This window comes from Balaenoptera ricei, chromosome 20 (assembly GCF_028023285.1).
Source record: "Balaenoptera ricei isolate mBalRic1 chromosome 20, mBalRic1.hap2, whole genome shotgun sequence".
Taxonomy (NCBI): domain Eukaryota; kingdom Metazoa; phylum Chordata; class Mammalia; order Artiodactyla; family Balaenopteridae; genus Balaenoptera; species Balaenoptera ricei.
Genome location: NC_082658.1, coordinates 21,990,727 through 22,012,750, shown reverse-complemented (window position 1 = coordinate 22,012,750; position 22,024 = coordinate 21,990,727). Strand labels below are relative to the sequence as shown.

Here is a 22,024-nt window from a genome sequence, read left to right as displayed (position 1 = left end):
AACATTTATGAAGTGCTGACAGCAAAGACTGTCAACTTTGAATCCTATATGTGAGGAAACTATCCTTCAGGAACAAAGGGGAAATAAAGACATTCTTAGATGAAGGGAAACTAACAGAATTTGTTGAGACTGACCCTTAAAGAACGGCTAAAGGAAGCTCTCCAAACAAAATGGCAGAAGGCTGAGACTTTCAGAAAGGAAAAAAACAACTGAAAAGGTAAAAATAGAAGTAAACATAATAGATTGTTCTTCACCTCTTGAGTTTCTTTATCCATATTTTCTGGTTGAAACAAAAGTATCCCCATCTGATGTGATGCTCCGTGTATGCAGAGGAAATACATGAGATAATTATATTCTAAAAGTGAGGAGAATAAAAGGGCCAATTAAAAGACAGAGATTGGTAGAGTGGATTAAAAAAACTTGACCCAACTATACGTCATCTACAAGTGTACATAGGTAGTCAGAAAGTAACGATGGAAACTTAATTATGCAAACAATTTTTTAAAAAACATCATTTTAAAAGGTTATATTATTATCAGATAAAGTAGACTTCAGAGAAAGAAAATTACTAGGGACAAAGAGGGACATTATAAAATGGTAAAAAGGATCACTCCACCAAGTAGGTATAGCAATCCTAAATGTGTATGCACCAAACACCAGAGCTTTAAAATACATGAAGCAGGGACTTCCCTGGTGATACAGTGATTAAGGATCCGCCTGCCATTTCAGGGGACACGGGTTCGATCCCTGGTCTGGGAAGATCCCATATGCCGTGGAGCAACTAAGCCCATGTGCCACAACTACTAAGCCTGTGCTCTAGAGCACGTGAGCCACAACTACTGAAGGCCGCGTGCCTAGAGCCCGTGCTCTGCAGCAAGAGAAGCCACCACAATGAGAAGCCTGTGCACCACAATGAAGAATAGCGCCTGCTCGCCACAACTAGAGAAAGCCCACGCTCAGCAATGAAGACCCAACACAGTCAAAAATAAATAAATAAAAAATAAATTCATTAAAAAAAACAGATTGAGCACCAGTTGCTTTAAAAATAAATAAGATACATGAAGCAAAAACTGATAGAGCTAAAAGTTGAAATAGACAAATCTACAGTTATAATTGGGGAATTCAACACCCTACTCTCAGCAATTGATAGAACTAGAACAGAAAGTTATCCAGTGTATAAAAGAACTGAACACCATCAACCAACAGGATCTAATTGACATTATAAAACACTTCCCCTGACAGCAGCACAATATACATTCTTTCCAAATGTCCATGAAATATTCACCTAGATAGGCCATATTAATAAATTTTAAATAATTGGAAATATAGAGTATGTTCTCTGACCTTAATGGACTCAAACTAGAAATCAATAACAGAAGGACAACAGGAAAATCTCCAAACATTTAAAAGAATACCTAATATAACCTGAGCAGTTCATGGGAACTTCCTAGAGAATGGACTCTCTTGTATAAATAATGTATAGGTGTTTTCCAGGCAAAGACATAGAACTATGGATTTTCCAGCTAGAGGGGACAACAGATGAATGGGGTGAGAAGAAAACATGTCTTCTGTTAGTTGAAAAAGGCAAGGAATGATGAGATATAAGTTTGCAGACATTTGTCATTTTTGTGAAATTCTAGTATCTGAGCCTCATTCTAACTGGGGGGGGAAATTTACTATTCTGGTGAGATTGAGAAGCAGAACCCATGTCCAGCATTGGAAAAAGGCAGATAACTCATTCTCCCAACCTCCCTTGCAGATAAGGAATGGGCACATATGATCTAAGTTACACCAATCAGATACACGTTCACTGACTTGGAATTGGGAGATAGTGACACAAAATGGTGGGGACAATGAAGACTTTTCAGAGGCAGCACTAGCAGATCAGCAAGATCCAGTTCTAGATAGAGCAAGGGCAGCTGTGCTTGCCACAGCGCCACAGACCAGTTCTACAGCAAGACTTGGGGCGTTGTCCCTTGATGTGCCGCCTGAAGCTGGGTTCTGCAGCTTTCTAGCAAATACTGTTAACTATTTCATATTCTTTCAATAAATTATTTCACTACTTAAATCAAAGTCAATTTCTGTTGCTTGAACTAAGAATTCCTGTTGATGGAGGCTTCCAAGACAGGAGGAACAGGATTGAGGGGGGCCATATGAAGAAGTGTGGCTCATTCTGGAAGGAATGGCAAATCATTGAAGGTATTCAGCTAGAAAGTGATATGGGCATATTTTTGCATTAATTATACCGGTTGTAAATCACAAGTGCCTGAAATGGGCAGTAGCACATACAAAGACTGAGAAGCAGGACTGGTAGATTAAAAATATGCAGGAAGGAGGAAGGGATGAAAGAGAGGGAGTAAAGGATGACTGCCAGGCTTCTCACCTGGATGTCTAGAAGAATGGTTCCTCAAACTGAGATGAACTGGAATCAGTTTAAAAATGAATTTACATTTGGACATATTGATTTTTTTCTTTAAACTTTTTATTTTGAGATAATTGTAGATTGACATGTGTGAAAGAAATAATACAGAGAGATCCTGTGTACCCTTTACCCAGTTTCGCCAGGTGGTAGCACCTTACAAAACTATACACAATATCACAGCCAGGATATCAGTATGAGAGAGTCAGGATACAGAACAGTTTCACCATTGATAAATTGAATGTCATCAAAATTAAAATGCTTTGCTCTGTGAAAGATGAAAAGATAAATTACAGAAAAAATATTTTGCAGGTCACATATCCAACAAAGGGCCTGGATCTAGAATATGTAAAAAACTCTCAAAATTCAATAAAAATAAACAATCCAATTAGAAAATGGGCAAATGCGCCAATATTTTACCAAAGAGGATATACAGATAGCAAGTAAGCATATGAAAGATGTTCAACTTCATTAATTAGAGAAATGCAAGTTAAAACCATACGAGATGTTACTGCACACATGTTATAATGCCTAAAATTAAAAATGGTGATAACATCAAATGCTGCTGAGGATGTGGAAAAACTGGCTCACTCATCCATTGCTGGTAGGAATGTAAATGGTACAGCCACTTTGGAAATAGCTTTACAGTTTCTTTTAAAATGTTCTTATCATACAACCCCACAAATACACTCTTGGGCATTTATCCCAGAGAAATCAAACTTATTTTCATGCAGAAACTTGTGCACAAAAGTTCACAGCAGCTTTATTCAAAACGGTCAAAAAACTAGAAACTACCCAAATGTCCTGCAATAGGTGAATGGTACATTCATAAACTGTGGTACATTCCTACCATGGAATACTACTCAGCAATAAAAAGGAATGAACTATTGGTATACACAACCTGGATGAACCTCAAGGAAATTATATGGAGTGAAAAAAGCCAATCTGAAAAGAATGGATACATACTGCATGACCCCATTTATGTAACACTCATGAAACAGCATAATTACAGAGATGGAAAACAGATTAGTGATTGCCAGGGGTTAGGGCTGGAGGAAGAGGGAGGCTGTGGCCAAAAGGGGTAGTACAGTAGAGTATTTCCATAATGGTACAGTTAACTGTCTTGAATGTGGTTGTACTTACACAAAACTAGACATGCTAGTTACACAAAACTAGCTATACACATACATACAAATGAGTGCATGTAAAATCATGAATTTATATATGCTCTATAGATTGTAGCAATGTCAACTTCCTGGATTGATACTGTACTGTACTTTACACAAGATGTTAACATTGGGGGAAGCTGGGTGAAGGGTGCAGGAGGCCCCACCATACATTTATTTGCAACTTCCTGTAAATCTAATTATTTTAAAATAAAACATTTATTTATTTGTGATAATATATAAGATCTACTCTCTTTCAAAATAATTAGACCAATTACAGAAGACATGCAGCACTGTCTTGTCATGTGTTTTGAGAAATTTTTGACATTTTCAATCTTGTTTCTCCCTATAAATAAACAGAGTCCATGGAAACTTCAATGAAGCATTCTTTTCCAATCCTGTGTATTCACGGAGAAACTAATGGCGTTTGTTCTCTGTGTTGTCTGAACCTTAATTTCCTCATACGCTTTTGTTTTCCATTTTGACAGAGCTGAACTTGTGGCTGGGTCATCACACCCCACCTATTCTTCCCCCAGGGGTGGTGGTGATGGTGTGTGTTTTAAAAAGTTGTCTCTTTCTCTCTCTCATTAAATGTAACTTTACATTTAATGGGTACATTTACATTTAAATGGGTACTTTAAATGTAACTTACTCATTTTATGTTCCAAGCTTTATTGTAGCATCCTAAGACCTAGCATTCAGCCACTTAGGAGTGTCTTGAAATCCTAAGCAGCTAAGAAATCCTAGGGCCTTCTCTTGTCTTTTCCATGGTGAGTAACCTTGTATTCAGGGAGAGGACAGGGAGAGAAATGGAGAGCCATCAATTATACAGAACTGTTCTTTGGAAAGCTTGAGTGTCCATTTATCCTTCTCCCCAAGGGCAGCGGCAGAGCGGGGAAACTTAGTCATTACTAATAATATGAAATAATACAAAATGCCAACATAATATTACTTTTGAACAGTGACAGAGATCTGTAATATAAGTTTAGCATAATATTAAAGCCACAAGGCCTCCTGTTTATGTCTTATTGAAACAAATCACTTCCCCTTAGACTCACGTAAAGCCTCAAAGCTGATGACAAAAGGCAGTCATTTCCTACTTGTATGCAGAGAGGAAACAAAGACAGAGCTCTAGTCTCTGACTGGATGGCCAATCAATATTACAAAAGAGCAAAATCCACCCCTTAGTTGGGCCCCTCGTTCTCCATCTACACGGTTTTTAGGACTTTCGCATCAACTGTGATCACCGTGTTCTCTAATAAAGAGCAGCCATGTGAAGACATACCTATTCATCTCAGGAGAGAGGATATTTGGTTGTATTTCTGATATAGCGCCTTGAATTCTTGAAGGAAAAGAATCAGAAAGATTTATGTCAATGCCAGGGTGCTGATGCGAAAGTTGAAGTTCTAAATCCTATGGATGGCTTAGAAAAGGCTTCCAGACCAAAGCCAGGGAGTGGAAGTTTATAAAAGCACTGCAGATGGCTTTTTTTTTTTCCTTCTTGAAGACCCATTCCTAAATGAAGCAAATCAACCACATACTGAATTGTATACCCTCATCCCCTTTGCTTGTCCATTCATCCTGAATGGATTAAGAGATGAGGGATACCAGATATCCTCTGATATCCTCTGATATCTACCAGATATTCTCTGAAGCTGACACATAATGGCTTTGCTACCAAGGAGCATAATGGCTTTGCTACCAAGCTGGTGGATGGTTTGCTCCTGTTGTTAGCTTTGTAGGCTCTGGGTAGTTTTTCTTTCAATGATTGTTGCATTTCTCATGATTTCACCCTCAGCCGCTTAGGGGTCTCTCCTGAGATTGGCTCTACTCTGAACGCAAACTCTGCGCGTGCATAGGAATATCACAGAGTACCCACGTGCCTGCCAGTCTAACTCCAACGACCTGCGGTCATAGTGGGGTTTGCGATCACCAAGCCTCTTCAGAATGCCCTGGTTTTCCATGGTGATTCTCACTAGCTCCCGGTTCCTTGTTTCTCTGTTTAAGCTGAAAAATACAAAATCCCAAGATGCGTGAAGAATAAAGTTCTCCTCCTGGATGGGAGTGGGGGAGATGAAGTCGTGATGTCATAAATCCAGGCTGCCAAAGTGCAGGGAATCAGCTGTCCCGCGGAGCCCTGAGGCCCTCTACGCCTGTTGAACCAGACCACACTCTGGGAAACGTGCAAAGCCTTTTCAGCTTAAGATCAGTGGTTCTCAGCCCCGCTGCCTACTAGAAAATTCTACTTTATTGGTCTGGGATGGAGCTTGGGCATTGGCATTTTGCAAAAGCTTCCCAGGCATTATCATGTGAAACCAAGATTGAGAATCTCTGGTTTAGAGGATGAAGGTCTTGCCTACAGATAAATCACAAATGGCTGATGACAAGTTTTGGTTCACCTCACTCCCCTCAGCTTTCAACTCAATTTCAGAATACAAGGATTAGGAAAGACTTCTTGACACTCCCCCTGCCCTACACACACACACACACACCACTTTTCTTTCCCTGCATACGCTCCTTTTGTAGCCCTGATCACACTGCATAACTATTTACATAAATGTCCCCCTTACCTGACATTGGGTTCTTTGGAGTTAGGAAATATACTTCTCATTTCACCTCTATAGTCCTAGTGCTTAGCACATGGTAGTTCAGGAAATATTTGCGGAAACAATTTTAAGAGTGCTGTAGTCCCAGCTATGGTCACCATTTTACAAAAGTGCTTTCTTGTGACAAACTCTGAATAGGACTCTGAAGAGTCTCTTAGAGGGATAAAAAAGCTCTTTAACGCTAGAGAAAGGTCCCTGTTTGGGGTGGTTTTCTTTCTCCTTAACTTAGTCTCTTTGGTTATCCCTCAAGATAACTTCCCTTAAGTATTCCTCTGGCACTAAAACCCAAGAAGGGTGAAGTCAATTTTGACTTTTGGAAAATGAAATGAAGAGAAAGAACACTACCTCTTGGAAAAATATTCGTTCCAGCAATCCACCTTGGCGGGGCCGCGGTGGGCGTTGGCAATTTTCTGACACAGTTGCTTGTTTTCATATTCGATTTTGTCGATTCTCTTTTGTTCACCCTGGTGAGAAACCCCACCCCGTCATGGTGACGTCATTGCTACATGGTTCTCCATCACACAATGGCTGAGCATCCCCCTCCTCTGGGATTGTGCGAAAGGGGCATATTGGGGGCCACAGTGGAGACTGGGAGAGAAGCTGAGGAATCCAGGGGTGGTGTGTATGGGGAGGAGAAGGATGAATGAATCTTTGGTGAGGTGGGTATTTAGAAGGCTCTGGGAAACTGGCCTTCTTTAGGACATAGATAAAATCAATAATGGCAGGGACAAGTACCTGTAGTTTGCTCAGTTTTAAAATGTGATGTGTGTGCACCACTGGAGGCTTGGTATCAACAGTAGGCTTCACTAGAGAGGGGGGAAAGAAAGCAATGTTACATCACAGGTGTCCTCTTAGTAGCCTTAGAAAATCTGCTTACATTCTAGACAATGGCCCTGATTAAAACATTACAAGTTTGAATTCTGAACTAATCCAGTTCAGGAATTTTGGTTTAGTTGACTTTCCCAAACTGACATCTTTTGGAGAGTTTTGAGCAGACATGAGAGAATGGTGAGGGCTGTGAAAAATAAAATTTACAGACATAAATATCCTTTATATCTAATGAAAGAAACCTCTCTCCCACCCTTTCCCAGTACGAATAGCCTGGCTACTGGATGCTGAAGTCCTATCCTCTGTCTACCTTACTTTGGCTTTAAAGAGTTTAAATGAGCATATCCATCAAATGAACTCCCTGGTGGAAGATAAATTTGCAAAGCCATCTATTGGTCTGGTTTACTGTCAATATCTCTAAGGTGGGCCCTTCCAGAACCCTAATCGCAGTGTCCAGTTCAAATTGCCCCACGTACCTATTTGTATTCTATTCTTATGAAATACGTAGTGGCCAAAGTCCAGTTTCTTCCTGAATGATGTGCTCTGTCTATGATTAGAGACGATTACAGGGTAGGCTAGATAATCCAGGGAATTGTTCATCTTCTCTTCCTAGTCTCACTTCAGAAATGAGGCACCCAGGCTCCTCTGTGAGGTACTTAGCTGTGCCCATGACAGGCTGTCATAGTTACCCAGTTATGACATCAGGGACAGGTCCCCCGGGAGAAGGAGGAGCCCCAGAGCATCCCTGGCTGTCCCTGGGCTTCTCTTTTGAGAGCTAACCCAGTCAAGATGAGGGGGGAGGCTCAGAAGCTTTCCCAGCTGTCTGGAATGCAGGTGCCACCAACAGCAGCAGGAAAATGTGTGGTGTCTGGGAGGGGTGGGAAGGCACGGGGTGGGAGTGGGAAGAAATCCACCCTTGGTTACATACCTTGAGCTATAAGTTTAGTCTCCACTGCAATGGTTTCCCTGAAGGTGTGAGACTACAGCTTTTTGCAGAAGTAAAAGACCTTAATGATAATTTGATCCAATTTCTTCATTTTGCAGATGAGGAAACTGAAGTCCAGAGCAACAGCCAAACTGCTGTAGAACAAGTTAGTGGCAGAACTGGGCTCAGGATGTGGGGTTTCCTGAATTCCCAGGACCACAGGTGCTTTTTGGAGAGATGGGGGGATCTGCCATTTTCATGGCAGTGGAGAACAGAGACGGTCTTTTGCTGGCAGTTGGACCTCAGTAAATGATGAGTTGCTGACATCGTGTGGCTCATAGTGGGCTGGCAGCTGCTCCAGGAAGGGCTGCAAAGGAGCGGGATTCATGTCCACACTAGCACAGGGTGTAGCACCTAGTGGGTGCGCTACACGTTTGCTGATGAAGAGAGGGAGAACGCCTATCCAGTGCTCACTATGTAGAGCTGGGCGCTTTCCTGGCATGTTAATCTTTCAAACAACCCTAGGAGTTAGGTGCTGTTATTACCCTCATTTTTTTCAATAAACGGGCTCAGAGAGGTTAAGTCATTGCCCGGGGCCGGAATGCCATGCTTGCTTGTATAGACCCCAAGCTTTAAGCACGATGCCAACTCTCACTGAAGGCTGGAAGAAATGTGCCCCAGAGTTGGGCTTCTCAAACTTTAACCTTCGTAGGGATCCCCAGCGGGGCGTATAAAATGCACATTCTCACTCAGCAGGTCTGAGCTGGGGCGGAGATTCTGCATTTCTGACCAGCTCCCGGGCGATGCCAACGCTGCTGGTCCGCAGCAGGCAGAGCTCACAAACGGAATCCGGGTGTCCCTGTAATCCTGAGAAAATTCAGCGACACTAGGGTGTACCCCGGTCAAGAGAAACTTCTATTGGGCCCTGCATTTAGTCCAGTGAAGTTACTGCACTTCCATGCCTTAACGGGGGGTGGGAAGAGGACCCCCCCCCCCGAAACTCCGGAGTAGCGGCATCTCAGCCCCCTAACTCAAGCCCAGAGATCTTCCCCCGCGTCCGCCTGGCGCCTGGCGGCGCGCATACTTCCCGGGAGCGGAGCGCGCCTGGCCGCCCGCGCTCCGCTGCTTCCCGCGCCCGGCGGGCCCGCCTCCGGGGCGGGACGGGGCGGGTTCCGGCTCCGGAGCCCCCGCCCAGCTGACCCGGCCGCTCTCCCTTAGCTTGCTGCTGCCCCGGCGTGCAGGGCCCGGCCGCCGCCATGTCGGGCCCGTTCGAGCTCTCGGTGCAGGATCTCAACGACCTGCTGTCGGACGGCAGCGGCTGCTACAGCCTCCCGAGCCAGCCCTGCAACGAGGTCACCCCCAGGATCTACGTGGGCAACGCGTGAGTCGCCGCTCCCGGGCCCCGAGACACCCCAACAGCCCCTCCTCCCCGGGGTGCCCCGCCCACCCGAGGGCTGGGGGTGGGGGCGTCGGCGGGCGCGGGTGGGGGGAGTCGGGGCGGGGTCGCTCCTCCGGAAGCCAAGGCGGGAGCTGGGCGGGGGCTGGGCGGGGGCTGGAGTCACCGCCCACCCTCGCGCTTAGGGCGGAGGGGCTGGACCCCGCCCCGGCCCAGCTCTGTCCTTTCCTTCGCAGGGTGGCGGAGACCGGGGCGCAGCTCGGGCAGCCCGGCGTCAGGCCCGAAGCCACAACCCACTAGGGGCTCGGCCTTGGGCGGTGTCGGGGCTACCAGGTTCACTTAACAGGTGGCCCTCTGTCCCCCGGCCGGTCTCCGGCCCGCTCGTCATGTGACAGCTGCCTGGTTCTGCAGTGAGGTCACCGCGGAATGTCTGCCTTCGCTGCCATGGCAACGGGCTGACGTCACATTCGGGCGTGGAACTTTCCCGGCCGGGCAGGCCCAGATGTGGGAATTGAAATATCGCAAACTAGGGGTCCGGAGATCTGGGCCCGGGCTTCCTCGCTCCTCTCCCTGCCTTCCAGTTAGGGTTTGATTTATCTAGAATTCTAGAACGATCCAATGATAAACCCCCCCTAAGGACCTGAGCCATCACTTAGAAAAGGCTGCCGACCTTCTCACCACCAGGAAATGCATTTATTATTTATCACTGAGGAGTTCTTACCAAATTGATTTTCTCATTTTCTCATAGTCAAACTACCAGTAAGAATTTCTCAGCAGCAGGAGAAAACCAGTGTTAACCATTCAGAGAGGTGCTGAAATACCAGCCAAATGCAAAAAAATAGATTCCCATGCCTGTACAGCCTTGGGAGGGTGCAGGTTGGATTTTTTGACACCCAGTTACCAAGGCCCTAAGCTCCATGGGCCCAGGGACTGCATGTCTAATCCGGTTCTCTCCTTTTACACAGGAAGAAATGATGGCCCAGAGCACTTTAGGGATTGTGAGGATAGGGTCAATGTCTTGTTCATGTCTGTATCCCAGGTCCTGGACTAGGACCTGATGCTTAGTCTGTCAAGGACTGCCACAGAAATGGGGGTCATCACGGAGCTAGGGGGTCTGGAAGGCAGGCTGGGCCTCATGGGGGCTGGTCTCATCCATCCATCACTCATTCACCACTTGGAGCATCGCTATGTGACAGACGTTGAACACGTATTCACAGTATTGATGACGATGATAATGGTAAAGTTGTTGAATGTTGACTTAGAGAAAGAAAATGAATGATAGTGACTCTTCAAAGTTAGTTATTTTAGTGCCTTTTTAATGAGCCACTGCTTTACAATTGTGTGCAGTGTCGTGATAGCTAAAACAGGGTCCCAGAATCTCAGCCAAAGGCCTCGATAATTGCCAAGTTCTGAGGATAAGCCCCTCTCCAGCCACCCAAGCAACAAGTGGCCCTGGCCTTCTCGGAAACCTGCTCTCTTGGGCGGCTTGGCACATTGGGCTGTCACCACTTCCCGAGTGGAAACTAAGGTTGTGAACAAGTAAATCTGCCCTCAAGTAAATCTGCCCTTGACATAGCCAAGGGTGTGGGGGGCGCTCAGCAGGGAGGATGGACTGAGTACCAATTCCACCCCGCCCCCCCCTGCAGTTGGGAGCGCCTTAAGAAAATCAGGCCTCCTGATCAGGGCTCACAGGGCAGAGAGGAGCCTGGATGAGCCACATTTTCTGCCTCTTGAGATGTGCAATTGATATGGGCATGAGAGGCAGGGTGAGGAGGAAGACAGCAGGGCTGGCGTCAGGAGAAAGGAGGCCTCCTCCCAGCCCTGCTGCGCAGCAGCCCATGTGAGCATATGCACATCCTTCCGCTGTCATGTCGGGCCAGAGCTTAAGCTCTGTCCTTCCTCCCTGGGCTGCTGTGACAGGCAAACAAGAGCATGCAGGAGAAGGCGTTTTGTAAAGTATAAACTGCTGTTTGAATTGGGACGTTGTTGTGAGATGAAATAAAGGAGCCCTTTGACTATTCAGATCGAATGTTTTGTAACCCCCAGAGTTCTGTTGAGGCCACTTGCTCCCCAAGTGCTTACTCACCCAAGAGAGCTTCAGAGACGTGGCTAGTGGACTGTGGCAGAAAGGATCCCTCTGGGGGATGGGAGGGGGCTGCTGCACTTTAGAATCCAAGGAAGAAGGCTGCCTGGGATGTGCTGATTTCATTCTTCACTGATTCACCACGTATTCAGCACCTACTGTGTGCCAGGTTCCATAGGACGTGCTGGGCATACAGACATGAAGTAGGCATGGTTCCTCCCTCGAGGAGCTCATTAGGATAGTGGCAGTGACCACGGTGTCAGGTTCTGTCTATAGAACAGCTCATTTGACACTCAAAACAACCCCAGGGGTAGGTACTGTTATCACCCCCATTTTGCAGATAGGGAAACTGAGGCACAGAAAGGTTTAGTGGCTTGTTCAAGGTTGTCTGGCTGGTAAGTGGCAGGGCTGGAATCAGACCCGGGCAGTCTGGCTCCAGAGCCCATTTTTAGCCCCGTGGTGATACCACCACCACAGTATAGGGAGCACAATGCTGAATGGAGGGGAGATCAGGAAATACTGCCAAGGGTGGTGAGAAATGAGAGGGTACATTTCCATGAAGATGGTGGAGAAGGGCATTCCAGGCAGAGGGAACAGCATGGGCATGAAAGTGCCCAGGCTATTTGGGGCAGGTAATTAGATCTGGCTGGAGTGAGGGCAGAGGGTCATAAGCTGGGGCTGGAGAAGTAGTCAGGGGCCAGAGCATGGAGGGTCCTTGCTGGGCCAAGAGGCTTAGGATCTTCTCCATCTTTCTCCCCCGAGGGCTGCCAGGTGGTCAGTTGATCATCCCCCCGCTGCTTTCTCCTGTCCAGGTCTGTGGCTCAAGACATCCCTAAGCTGCAGAAACTGGGCATCACCCATGTCCTGAATGCGGCTGAGGGCAAGTCCTTCATGCACGTCAATACCAGTGCCAACTTCTACAAGGACTCTGGCATCACCTACCTGGGCATCAAGGCCAACGACACACAGGAGTTCAACCTCAGCGCCTACTTTGAAAAGGCGGCGGACTTCATCGACCAGGCCCTGGCTCAGAAGAACGGTAAGGGACCTGCCACCCAGGAAACTATGGGAGGCACCTTTGACTGGACTTTCTCTAGAAAACAGGCCCCACGACAGGCCTCTTCTTGGAAAACCTGTTGTTTCCTGTCTCTTGTGTTGAATGACTGAGAGCTTCAGGTCTCTCTCTGCTCACCTGGCTGCCCATCAAGTGGCTTCACATTACACAAGATGTACAAACCCATCACACAGTGGCAGCCCCGGGGTCCTTGTGTTTGATCTGACTTTGGCTGAGAATCAGTTGCCAGCCCCTCCCCCCATTCAGATAGCTGCAATAATGAAGATCTATTATTTTCCGTGATAAGAAATCCTGAGGTGAAGGGGCTCCAGGGCTTATCGATTCAGCAGCTCTGTGGTGGCTTCAGGACTCTTCTGCCACCCTTAGTGTTGGGGACTCCCATGATGGTCCCAAGATGGCTGCGGCAGATCTGGTTACCACCTCCCAACAGGACAAAGTGCAGCAAAAGATGAGGCAGCCGTGTCTTCCTCATGTTTCTCTCTTTTCTTAAGAGCGAGTGAAACATTCCCTAGAAACCCCCCAGTGGAGTCCCCCTCACATCTCACTGGCTAGAGATGGGTCACGTGAATACCTGGCAAGGGGAGTGGGGGCAGTCATGATTAGCTTAGGCCCAAAGTCAGCAAACTTTGGCCCAGTTTTTAAATGCTTGCTGCAACTCCCAAATATAAGGTAAGACTGAAGCAGAACTGCTGAGGTGCTGGCAGTTGGGCGAGGTGTGCCAGAGAGAAATCCTAGAAGGCCAGAGGATAGACAGCAGCTGAGCAGGCTGGGCCGCTTGCCCTTTCCGCTTTTAGCTTGTTTCTCTCAGCAACTGCCTTTACCTTCCTGCCGCTTCCTCCAGCCTCTTCCTTTCTCCCCACCCCAAACCTTCCCAGGGGGAGTGACCCCCACTGAGGCGTCATCAGCCCTGTTCGCCTGATTCTAGCCTGTCTCTGCTACCCTGATGCTTCTTGTCCCAGCAGCCTCCCCACTGGAATGATTTCTAGGGAACAGAGTTTACTAGCCGCTGGTTAGAGTTTTGGGGCCCAGGAGGGAAGTTTTATTGCCTGGGGAATCTGCAGACTTTATCATCAGGCCCTTCGTGGTCCTCCACTGCCTTGTACACCTCACCCACCTCTTCTGCTGCTGTTCTGAGCTCCTGTATAAACGAGAACAAGGGGCCCAGTTAAGGGGATGGATTTCACTCTTCCTGTGTATTGACTGGTCATCCATTCAGGGAACTTAGAGCCCTCTGATGGTTTCCTCTTTCCATACAACTAGGAACATACCCTGACTTTGTGTGACCTCCTGCCTTAGCCCGCGTGGGTTGGGTCATTAGTCTGGAAGGCGCTCTCTGCCTCTCCCTGCCCTGTCCTCTGGCAGACTCCACCTCGTGCTTGAGTACTGGGCATAGTGTCCTCTCTTCCATGAAGCCTGCCCTCAGGCTGGGTCTGCTGTGTCCCTTGTCTGGTCTCCCTAGCACCTGACGTAGATCAGGCCCATAGCAGGTACACTGGATTACTGCACCAGTGACAAAAAGGAATTCCAAGGGTTCTAATGCCCAGTGTAAATGCTTCCAGGATTGACTGGCCAAGTGAGTCAACAGAAATGCGCTGGCCTCCAACACTGCGCTGGGCTCGGGGGAGCTGGGGGCCCATCACTTTGGAGAGGGGAGAGTAGGGGAGTGGCCAGGGGCGCTCAGAGAAGGAAGCAGTCACTTCCATCTGGGAAGATCAAGGGAGGCTTCGTGGAGGAGGTGGCATCTGGGCGGGGCCTGGAAGGATGGGCTTTGAACCCTCCCCTTCCGCACTGGCTCTATGAGCCCTGGGCATGCTGAGTCCGTTCCTGGTTCCAGGTGGTGAGGCAGCTGCTCTGCAGAGGGTCCTGTTGCCAGGGCGGGGGCAGGGAAAGCCCCACTCTGAATACTTTGGGTCCACCGGCCAGAGAGTGAATGGGCAGGAAAGTGGAGGACTCCCCGTTCCTGCTCATCAGCATTGGGAAAATAGGGTTATGTTTTGGGGATAGGGTAATGGGAACGGAAGACACTCTGTTTGTTTCTGGGCCAGCAGATTTCCTTCAGGATAATGCCCGTGTAGAGGTGTTGGTGGGTATTCATTCACTCAACTGGTCAGCAAATATTTATTGAGCACCTAGTGTATGCTGGAGATTGTAGGGCATCTAAAATCAGTACCCCACAGTCCTTACCCTTAAGGAACTCACACTCTGGCAGAGGAGGGTCGGTCTTTGTGTGGCCGACACTAACACAGAGCCAGGCTGCTGTAGAAGAGGAGGTACCAGGTGCCAGCAGAGGACTCGTAGTGTTGGCTAATATTTATTTATTGAATGTTCCCATCTGCCAGGCACTAGCCTAAGTCTTTTTTTTTTTAAATTAATTTATTTGGCTGCGTTGGGTCTTCATTGCTGCGCACGGGCTTTCTCTAGTTGTGGCGAGTGGGGGCTACTCTTCGTTGCGGTGCGCAGGCTTCTCATTGCAGTGGCTTCTCGTTGTGGAGCATGGGCTGTAGGTGCGCAAGCTTCAGTAGCTGTGGCACGCGGGCTCAGTAGTTGTGGCTCATGGGCTCTAGAGCGCAGGCTTCAGTAGTTGTGGCACTCGGGCTTAGTTGCTCCGCGGCATGTGGGATCTTCCTGGACCAGGGATCGAACCTGTGTCCCCTGCATTGGCAGGCAGATTCTTAACCACTGCGCCCCCAGGTAAGTCCCTAGCCTAAGGGTTTTATGTGTCGCTTCCTTTAATCTTCCAACCACCTTGTGCCATGAGTACTATTAGCACAGACAAGGAAACTGAGGCACAGTGGGCTTAGGTGGGTCATAGAGTAATAACCAGTGTATTGGCCAGGGTTCTCCAGAAAAACAGAACCAATAGAATATAGCTATTATTTATTTCAGAGAATTGGCTCACGTAATCATAGGGGCTGGCAAATCTGAAATCTGTCGGGCAGACTGGCAGCTGGAAACTCGGGCAGGACTTCTGGAGGTAGAATTCCTTCTCCAGGAAGCCTCAGTTTTTTGCTCTTAAGATCTTTAACTGATTGGATGAGGCCCACCCACCTTATCAAGGGTGATCTCCTTTATTTAAAGTCAACTGATGGGAGGTATTCATTACATCTACAAAATCTCTTCGAGACTAGTGTTTCACCAAGCAACTGGGCATCATAGACAAGCCAAGCTGACAAGTTTAACCATCACAACGAGCAAGTTAAAATTTAAACCCAGATTCACATGACTTCAAAGATTTGGGTTCTAAGTCCCGATGCTGACAAAGGAAATACTTGAGCTGGGGTCTTAAGGTATGAGCAGGAGTTTGCCAAGTAGCCAAGAGGGAGAGGATGTTCCAGGTAGGCGGAACAACACGTGGAAAGGCACAGAGGTGAGAAAAAGCCTGGAAAGGTGTCGGGGCCGTGGGCGGTTGGCCTGGTAAGTCACACCTTGGGGACTAGACTACCCGGCTAATGGTGGCAGGTCACATTTATATTTTAGAAAGCTCCCTCCAGCTGGAGTGTGGGTTGGTGGTGGTGAAGATAGAGCGAGAGCTCCGTTTGGAGGTGAGGGGGCAGAGTGGGAGATGACAAGGACCTGAACTGAGGCTTGTAGCTCAGGCTAGAAGAACCTTGTTGACAATGCCTCTGACCTCTCCTGACCATCCCTTCCTTCCTTCACCCAATGCTGGGGATACAGCAGGGAGCAAAACAGATGGACATCCCTGCCCTCGTGGAGCTTATGTTTTGGGGGAAGATGACAGCAAACAAGTGAAAAAGATATGTGGCCCGTCAGGGGGTGGGGGGACCAAAGCAGGGAGAAAGGGATGAAGGAGTATGGGGAGTGGGCTGGTGTTGCCAGCCGGCTGGAGGGAGGGAGGAGAGGGAGGAGGGGATTACGTCAGTGGCGGATGGCAGGGCAGATTTAGTTGAGCCTCGTGGGACATTTGGGGGACCACGAGAGGGTGTTTTTGTTTGTGTGTTTGTTTTGATTTCTTGTGTTTTTATTTGACATGCATGTACCTTTTATTTTTTAAATGGCTTTGTTGCAGCATAATTGACATTCAGTAAACTACACATAGTTGAGTTTGGTAAGTTTTGACATACGTATACATCTGTGAAGCCATGACCACAACCAAGATCATGAGCTTATCCATCACCCCGCAGATTTCCCTCATGTCCCTTTGTGACCTCTCCCTTCTGCCCCTCTCTTCCCTCTGTTCCTAAGCAACCACTGATCTGCGTTCTATCACTAGACATTAGTGTACATTTTGTAGACTTTCATATAAATGAAGTTGCACGGTATGTCCGCATTTTTGGTCTGGCCTCTTTCACTCAGCATAATTATTGTGAGTTTCTTCCGCGCTGTTGCACGTATCAGGAATGCCCTTTTAACGCTGAGTAGTCTTCTGTTGGATGGACATACCACAGTTTGTTTATCCATTTACCTGTTGGTGGACATTTGGGTGATTGTCATATTTTGCTTTTGCTTGAAATAGAAGATTCACATAGAGAAGTACCCATATCACAGTGTATCAGTGCACTGCACACACCCATGTACCAGCCCCCAGATCAAGAAACAAAGCATGACCAGCACCCCAGAAACCCCCCTACGTATTCCCTCCCAGTGTCACATCCCCCGCCTCGCATACCAGTATCCAGACTTCTAACAGCATAGTTCAGTTTTGCTGTCTCTTTTTTTTTGTTGTTAAAGTTTTGTTTTTGTTCTTGACCACACTTTGCAGCACGCGGGATCTTAGTTCCCCTGCAGTGGCAGCGCAGAGTCCTAACCACTGGACCACCAGGGGAGTCCCCTGGCTCTTCTACCCTGTGGGATCATACACATCCTGTTTGTGTGTTTCCTCCATGTTGTTTCTGAGAAGTTGGAGATTGCTCATACTTAGTATTTATCTACTCTGCTGTTGACGGGCCTTTGGGAGTTTCCATCTTGGGGCTTTCGTGAACAGTGCTGCCTGCAGTCTTTTAGCAGACGTGTGCGTGCATTCCTGCCGGCCATGGGTCTGGGATGGAACTGCCAGGCCCTGGGGAACACATGTGTTCAGCTTGAGTAGATCCTGCCACACGGCTTTCCGAAGCTGTGCGCCGGTTTACACCCCGTCCCCCAGCCACAGATCAAAGTCCTAGCTGCTCTACATCCTCACCAATGCTGTGTGTTTTGTATTTATCTTTTTCATCTTAGCCATTCTGGTGGGCACACAATGGCCTTGCATTATAATTTTCATTTGCATTTCCTGGAAGGGTTTTGACTGGAGTCGAGGTGTGACGGGACGGCCCCAGCTCACTGTGTCCCCATCTTTCACAGGCCGAGTGCTCGTCCACTGCCGTGAGGGCTACAGCCGCTCCCCGACTCTCGTCATCGCGTATCTCATGATGCGTCAGAAGATGGATGTCAAGTCTGCCCTGAGCATCGTCAGGCAGAACCGTGAGATCGGCCCCAACGATGGTTTCCTGGCCCAGCTCTGCCAGCTCAATGATAGACTCGTCAAGGAGGGGAAATTGAAACTCTAGGGCGCCCTCACTGCCTCTTCTCTAGAGGTCGGATGGAGGGGGGGCGCCCTGGTGATGGTGTCCCAAGCTGCCATGTTTAGGAAACACACTGTACCCTGCTCCCAGCATCACCAGGCACTTGCCCACAAGTCTGTCCCAACACAGCCCTGGGCCACTTTCCCCCTGGGGAGCATATAAAGAAGCTTGCTGAGGAGGGCATTCCTGCTCCCTGGTGTGTCCTGTGCCTGCAGTTTATGATGTCCTCACCCTGAGGAGGGGGCGCAGCGGGGGGGCAGGCCTGTGATGGGCGTGCTTCTCCTGGATGGCCCAGGGCAAGAGGTGTGTGGAAGTGTAAGGCCTGAGACGCTCACAGGAGCCCCTCCCCGCCCCCCCGCCTCCCGCCCCTGGGCCCTCTCCTGAGTGGGGACCCCCGCCCTGTAAAGGAACTATGCAAACGCGGGCCCCTCTCCCCCCACCGTGTCTGCCTCCCCTGTCCCCTCACAGCTGTCCACACCCTGCTCGTAGGCAGAGGCACGTAGTGAGGTCTGAAGCTGGCTCAGGGTCAGTTGTCCGTGGGTGGAAATTCCCATGAAGAGACTGCATTTTAATGATTTAATCTTAGGATTAAAGATACCGAAACAAAGAGGCCTTTGAGTGGGCAAATACATGCCCCTGGAGGACTCTCCTAAATTAATTGTTTAAAAAATGTGACTCCTTGGAAGACTTGAGTTCAGAATCCACCTCTTTGGGGTAGCCGGCTTTCAGAGGTCACTTGGTCGGTTAGAAGAGCGATGCCTTGGGCAGGGTTTTATTTTTCTGTTTTAGAAAACAGGGTGTTGAAGTCCAGCCTATTTAAAAACCCCACCATTTGGAGAATTACAAGGGTTTTGTCCTGAATTATAGTGTTGGCGAGCCCAAGACACTCGTGCTCACTGTTTTTTGTCTCGGTTACTATTCCAAGAACAGGAGGAGGAAGTTGGCCAATTATAGCACGTGTGTGCACGTGCGCACGTGTGCGTATCTGTGTGTGTGTGTGTGATAGAGAGAGAGAGCAACACAGCCAGTGGCTGGACAAGCAAGGGGATGAACGGGCCCAGGCTCACATCCTGCCCACTCCCAGGTAGTTCTTACAGCTCTCTGCTGCCAGAAAAGGTCCAGGAGCCTTGGCAGCAAAAATGACTCAGCCAGGCAGAAAGGAAACATGGCGGAACGTCCAAATGGAGCCTTTACTGGTGGTAGAGCAAACAAGAAGAAACAGCCTTTGTAAGGACTTTTTTAGGATGATGTTGGAACGCACAAGCACTCACACTCACACGTGTGCGTGTGCGCACATTTGTCAGAATATAGGAGTTTTGTTTTGAACACAGTCTTGTTAGCACTTGACATGATTGTCATCAGGGCAGGTGATGCAGGGCTGTCATCTTCAGGTTCCCTAATGGCAGAGAGGTGGTCCTCAGCTCTGCCCCCAGCGCTTGGCACGTAGATGTCTGATAAAAGTTTGTGGAATTACTTTTTTTTTTTTTTGAGCACCAAATATATGCAGGGTGTTGTTCTGGTGGGTGTTTCAAGCTCCCAGAAGCCTGACTTGGTGGTAGGATCACTTGCAAGGATCTGCAAAGGAGTCTTACCTGAAAGGAAATATCAGGGACTTTTGTTGAATATTTAAAATTCAGTTTTAAGTTTCAATTCAGGCAGCGTTATTACTGTATGGAGGTGGGCAATGTGCCTTTTCCAGAGTTGACCACAAGCTTCCAGCTAGGTTGAGGAGAAGCAGGTGTGCCTCGGGCTTCACACCCAGGTGTAATTGTCTCTGTTGTGGCAGAAGCAGCACCTCCGCAGCCTGGATGTCCCCTTTGTGACCTCAGCAGCCCCGAACAAACTAGAATCTGTCTTCTTTTTCAGCTACGAGGCTGCCCCAATAGACCCACCTAAGTGAAACGGCCATCCTCTCTCCACTATGTCCCTCACAGTGCTGGGATAACTCTCGCGCTTAACCTATCTTGATCCTCACAATAACCTATTAACTTGGTAGGGCTTATTCATGTATTGTTACCTTTCAGAAAAGGAACTGGGGTTCAGAGTGAGTAGGGGTGTAGCGCTCAGGGCTGCCCAGCTCGAAGGCAGAGCTGAGGCGAGATTTCAGGTTGGCTGCTCTCTGAAGCTGAATTCTTTCTCTCATACTACACTCCTCCTCAAGAAATGAGCCCCTGAGCATGTCCGTGACCCAGCTGTTGTGCACAAGAGCCAGTTAGTTTTGTGGCCAGAGGACAGCTGTTCAAGGTGTGGTGTCAGGGGCGGTGGGGCTCTGCTCCAGGACAAGGAAGTAAAAAGCGTGGGTCCCCAACCGGGTCAGAATGTGTGGCTCTTCTTCTAGGAAACATGTAGCATCCCTAAGTCAGAGCTTTCTGCTCCACTTCCGGAAGAGGCCCAGGAGCTGGGGCTGGCTCCCCGCCCCATGCCCAGGCAGTGGTCCCTGCACAGGACAGCCACAGCTACTTAGGCCGGCTGACCAGGATCTCGTGAAGGACTCTTTGTTAGGGGTATGTCGGAGAAGAGGCCATGGGGAGAATTACTGCCTTCACTTTGGGGCTACTTTTTTTGCTGATAACTTGGGTTTTCCTGACCCAAGAAACTTGGGTCTTTAGTCCCAGAAACGCCATACTTACTTCACGAGATATAGCTCCTCAAAATCAAATTCTATTGTTTGAGCCAACACATGCCCAGCTGTGAGTGGAAAGCTGTTTCTGGATAGCTTTCTACCCCTGGGAAGTGATGGAATAGGAACTCAGGGTGCTTCTACCCCCTCCTCTGACCTGATCTCTTTCTTTGACTAGCAAACCCCTATCTAGGCCAGATGAGAGCACCAAACAGTTTTCTTCTAAATTCTAAAGCAGTACACCTTCCGCCGGCTGGTCTGTTTCCCTGCCACTCTGAGTGAGCTGGAGAGCAGAAATCACCATCTGTTAAGCAAGGGAACTCAACTTGAAGACCTCTAAGGTCCGTTTTGGCTCTGACACCGTAGGGTTCTTTAAGAATCCGCATTGATATTGACCGCCATCTGGAAATTATAGGGTGTGTGACAATATGATGACCAGCAGGTGGCGTTGTGTTCCACCCGTGGTGATGGACGTTTGGAAGAGGAATGTTGGTGCCTTTTGTGTCACAAGTTAATGATAAGATGCTAATGTTTTAATCGAAATAAGCACTGATCTTAAAATGTGAAGATATTAGCTTTTCTCGCAGGAAATTTTCTGTCATAAAACCTGCACAAAAATCACTGAAGAGCCAACAATGATGGTCCTTCCAAGTCAAGATCTTATCCTGATTGGAAAGAGAGGCCATCTCCGGTTGGGAGAGCAGATTGTTTGGAAGCTTTACTTACCTCCTGTCAGCTTTTAGGGTAATTTGATTGTGAAAGTGTGAATTTTCTGGACAGAAAAGGGGAAGATATTAAATTGGTTTAAAAAAAAGTAAGTTTAATGTCTATCACAAATCAGTGTTAAAACACTAAAACTGTAACCAAAATAAATGTCTTACATTACAAAGAAATGGTCTTTTTTGTCCTTCTTATCATAGTTGATTTTCTTTTATACTTTTATGCTTAGCTTTTGTTTGCTTTTTCTAACGTTTTAAAGTAATCATCTAAAAATTAGCCCTCCTGATTAGTTACAGGTTCCATGATGATTACATTCATTCAGTAAATATTTATTGAACATCTCTCCAGTACCAGAAATGTCCTGTGTTAGGAATAATCTTTAAAAATAATTTAATTAAAAAAAATTCAGCTTTATTGTGGTGTAATTGACTGGAATATTCTTTTTTTTTAAATTAATTAATTAATTTATTTATTTTTGGCTGCGTTGGGTCTTCGTTGCTGCGTGCTGGCTTTCTCTAGTTGTGGTGAGCGGGCTTCTCACTGCAGTGGCTTCTCTTGTTGTCGGGCACGGGCTCTAGGCAAGCGGGCTTCAGTAGTTGTGGCACATGGACTCAGTAGTTGTGGCTCACGGGCTCTAGAGGGCAGGCTCAGTAGTTGTGACGCACGG

General features: G+C 47.7%; 2 protein-coding genes across 2 annotated transcripts; one reads left to right on the top strand and one right to left on the bottom strand.

Annotated features, from left to right (window-relative positions):
• Nucleotides 1-4,053: 4,053 nt before the first annotated feature.
• Nucleotides 4,054-7,619, bottom strand: CFAP97D1 (CFAP97 domain containing 1). Its single transcript, XM_059908237.1, has 6 exons — nt 7,496-7,619; nt 6,927-6,997; nt 6,537-6,655; nt 5,469-5,592; nt 4,871-4,927; nt 4,054-4,364 (listed from the first exon to the last, which is right to left on the bottom strand). The coding sequence occupies exons 1-5, from the start codon at nt 7,617-7,619 to the stop codon at nt 4,880-4,882; spliced, it is 486 nt and encodes a 161-aa protein (XP_059764220.1). The 3' UTR covers nt 4,054-4,364; nt 4,871-4,879.
• A 1,510-nt stretch (nt 7,620-9,129) lies between these two features.
• DUSP3 (dual specificity phosphatase 3) lies at nt 9,130-21,530 on the top strand. The gene is made up of 3 exons (XM_059907588.1): nt 9,130-9,325; nt 12,236-12,462; nt 17,797-21,530. Exons 1-3 carry the CDS (start codon nt 9,201-9,203, stop codon nt 18,000-18,002), a joined length of 558 nt encoding a protein of 185 aa, XP_059763571.1. The 5' UTR covers nt 9,130-9,200; the 3' UTR covers nt 18,003-21,530.
• Nucleotides 21,531-22,024: the final 494 nt, after the last annotated feature.

What these genes read in the sequence shown, in the direction of transcription:
- DUSP3 (XM_059907588.1), top strand. Translation starts at nt 9,201, where the DNA reads ATGTCGGGCCCGTTCGAGCTCTCGGTGCAGGATCTCAACGACCTGCTG. An exon ending in AGGATCTACGTGGGCAACGC is followed by an intron (nt 9,326 to 12,235) that starts GTGAGTCGCCGC and finishes TCTCCTGTCCAG; the next exon opens with GTCTGTGGCTCAAGACATCC. An exon ending in GGCCCTGGCTCAGAAGAACG is followed by an intron (nt 12,463 to 17,796) that starts GTAAGGGACCTG and finishes CATCTTTCACAG; the next exon opens with GCCGAGTGCTCGTCCACTGC.
- CFAP97D1 (XM_059908237.1), bottom strand. Translation starts at nt 7,619, where the DNA reads ATGAACAATTCCCTGGATTATCTAGCCTACCCTGTAATCGTCTCTAAT. An exon ending in TAAGAATAGAATACAAATAG is followed by an intron (nt 6,998 to 7,495) that starts GTACGTGGGGCA and finishes CCCCCTCTCTAG; the next exon opens with TGAAGCCTACTGTTGATACC. An exon ending in TAAAACTGAGCAAACTACAG is followed by an intron (nt 6,656 to 6,926) that starts GTACTTGTCCCT and finishes GTTTCTCACCAG; the next exon opens with GGTGAACAAAAGAGAATCGA.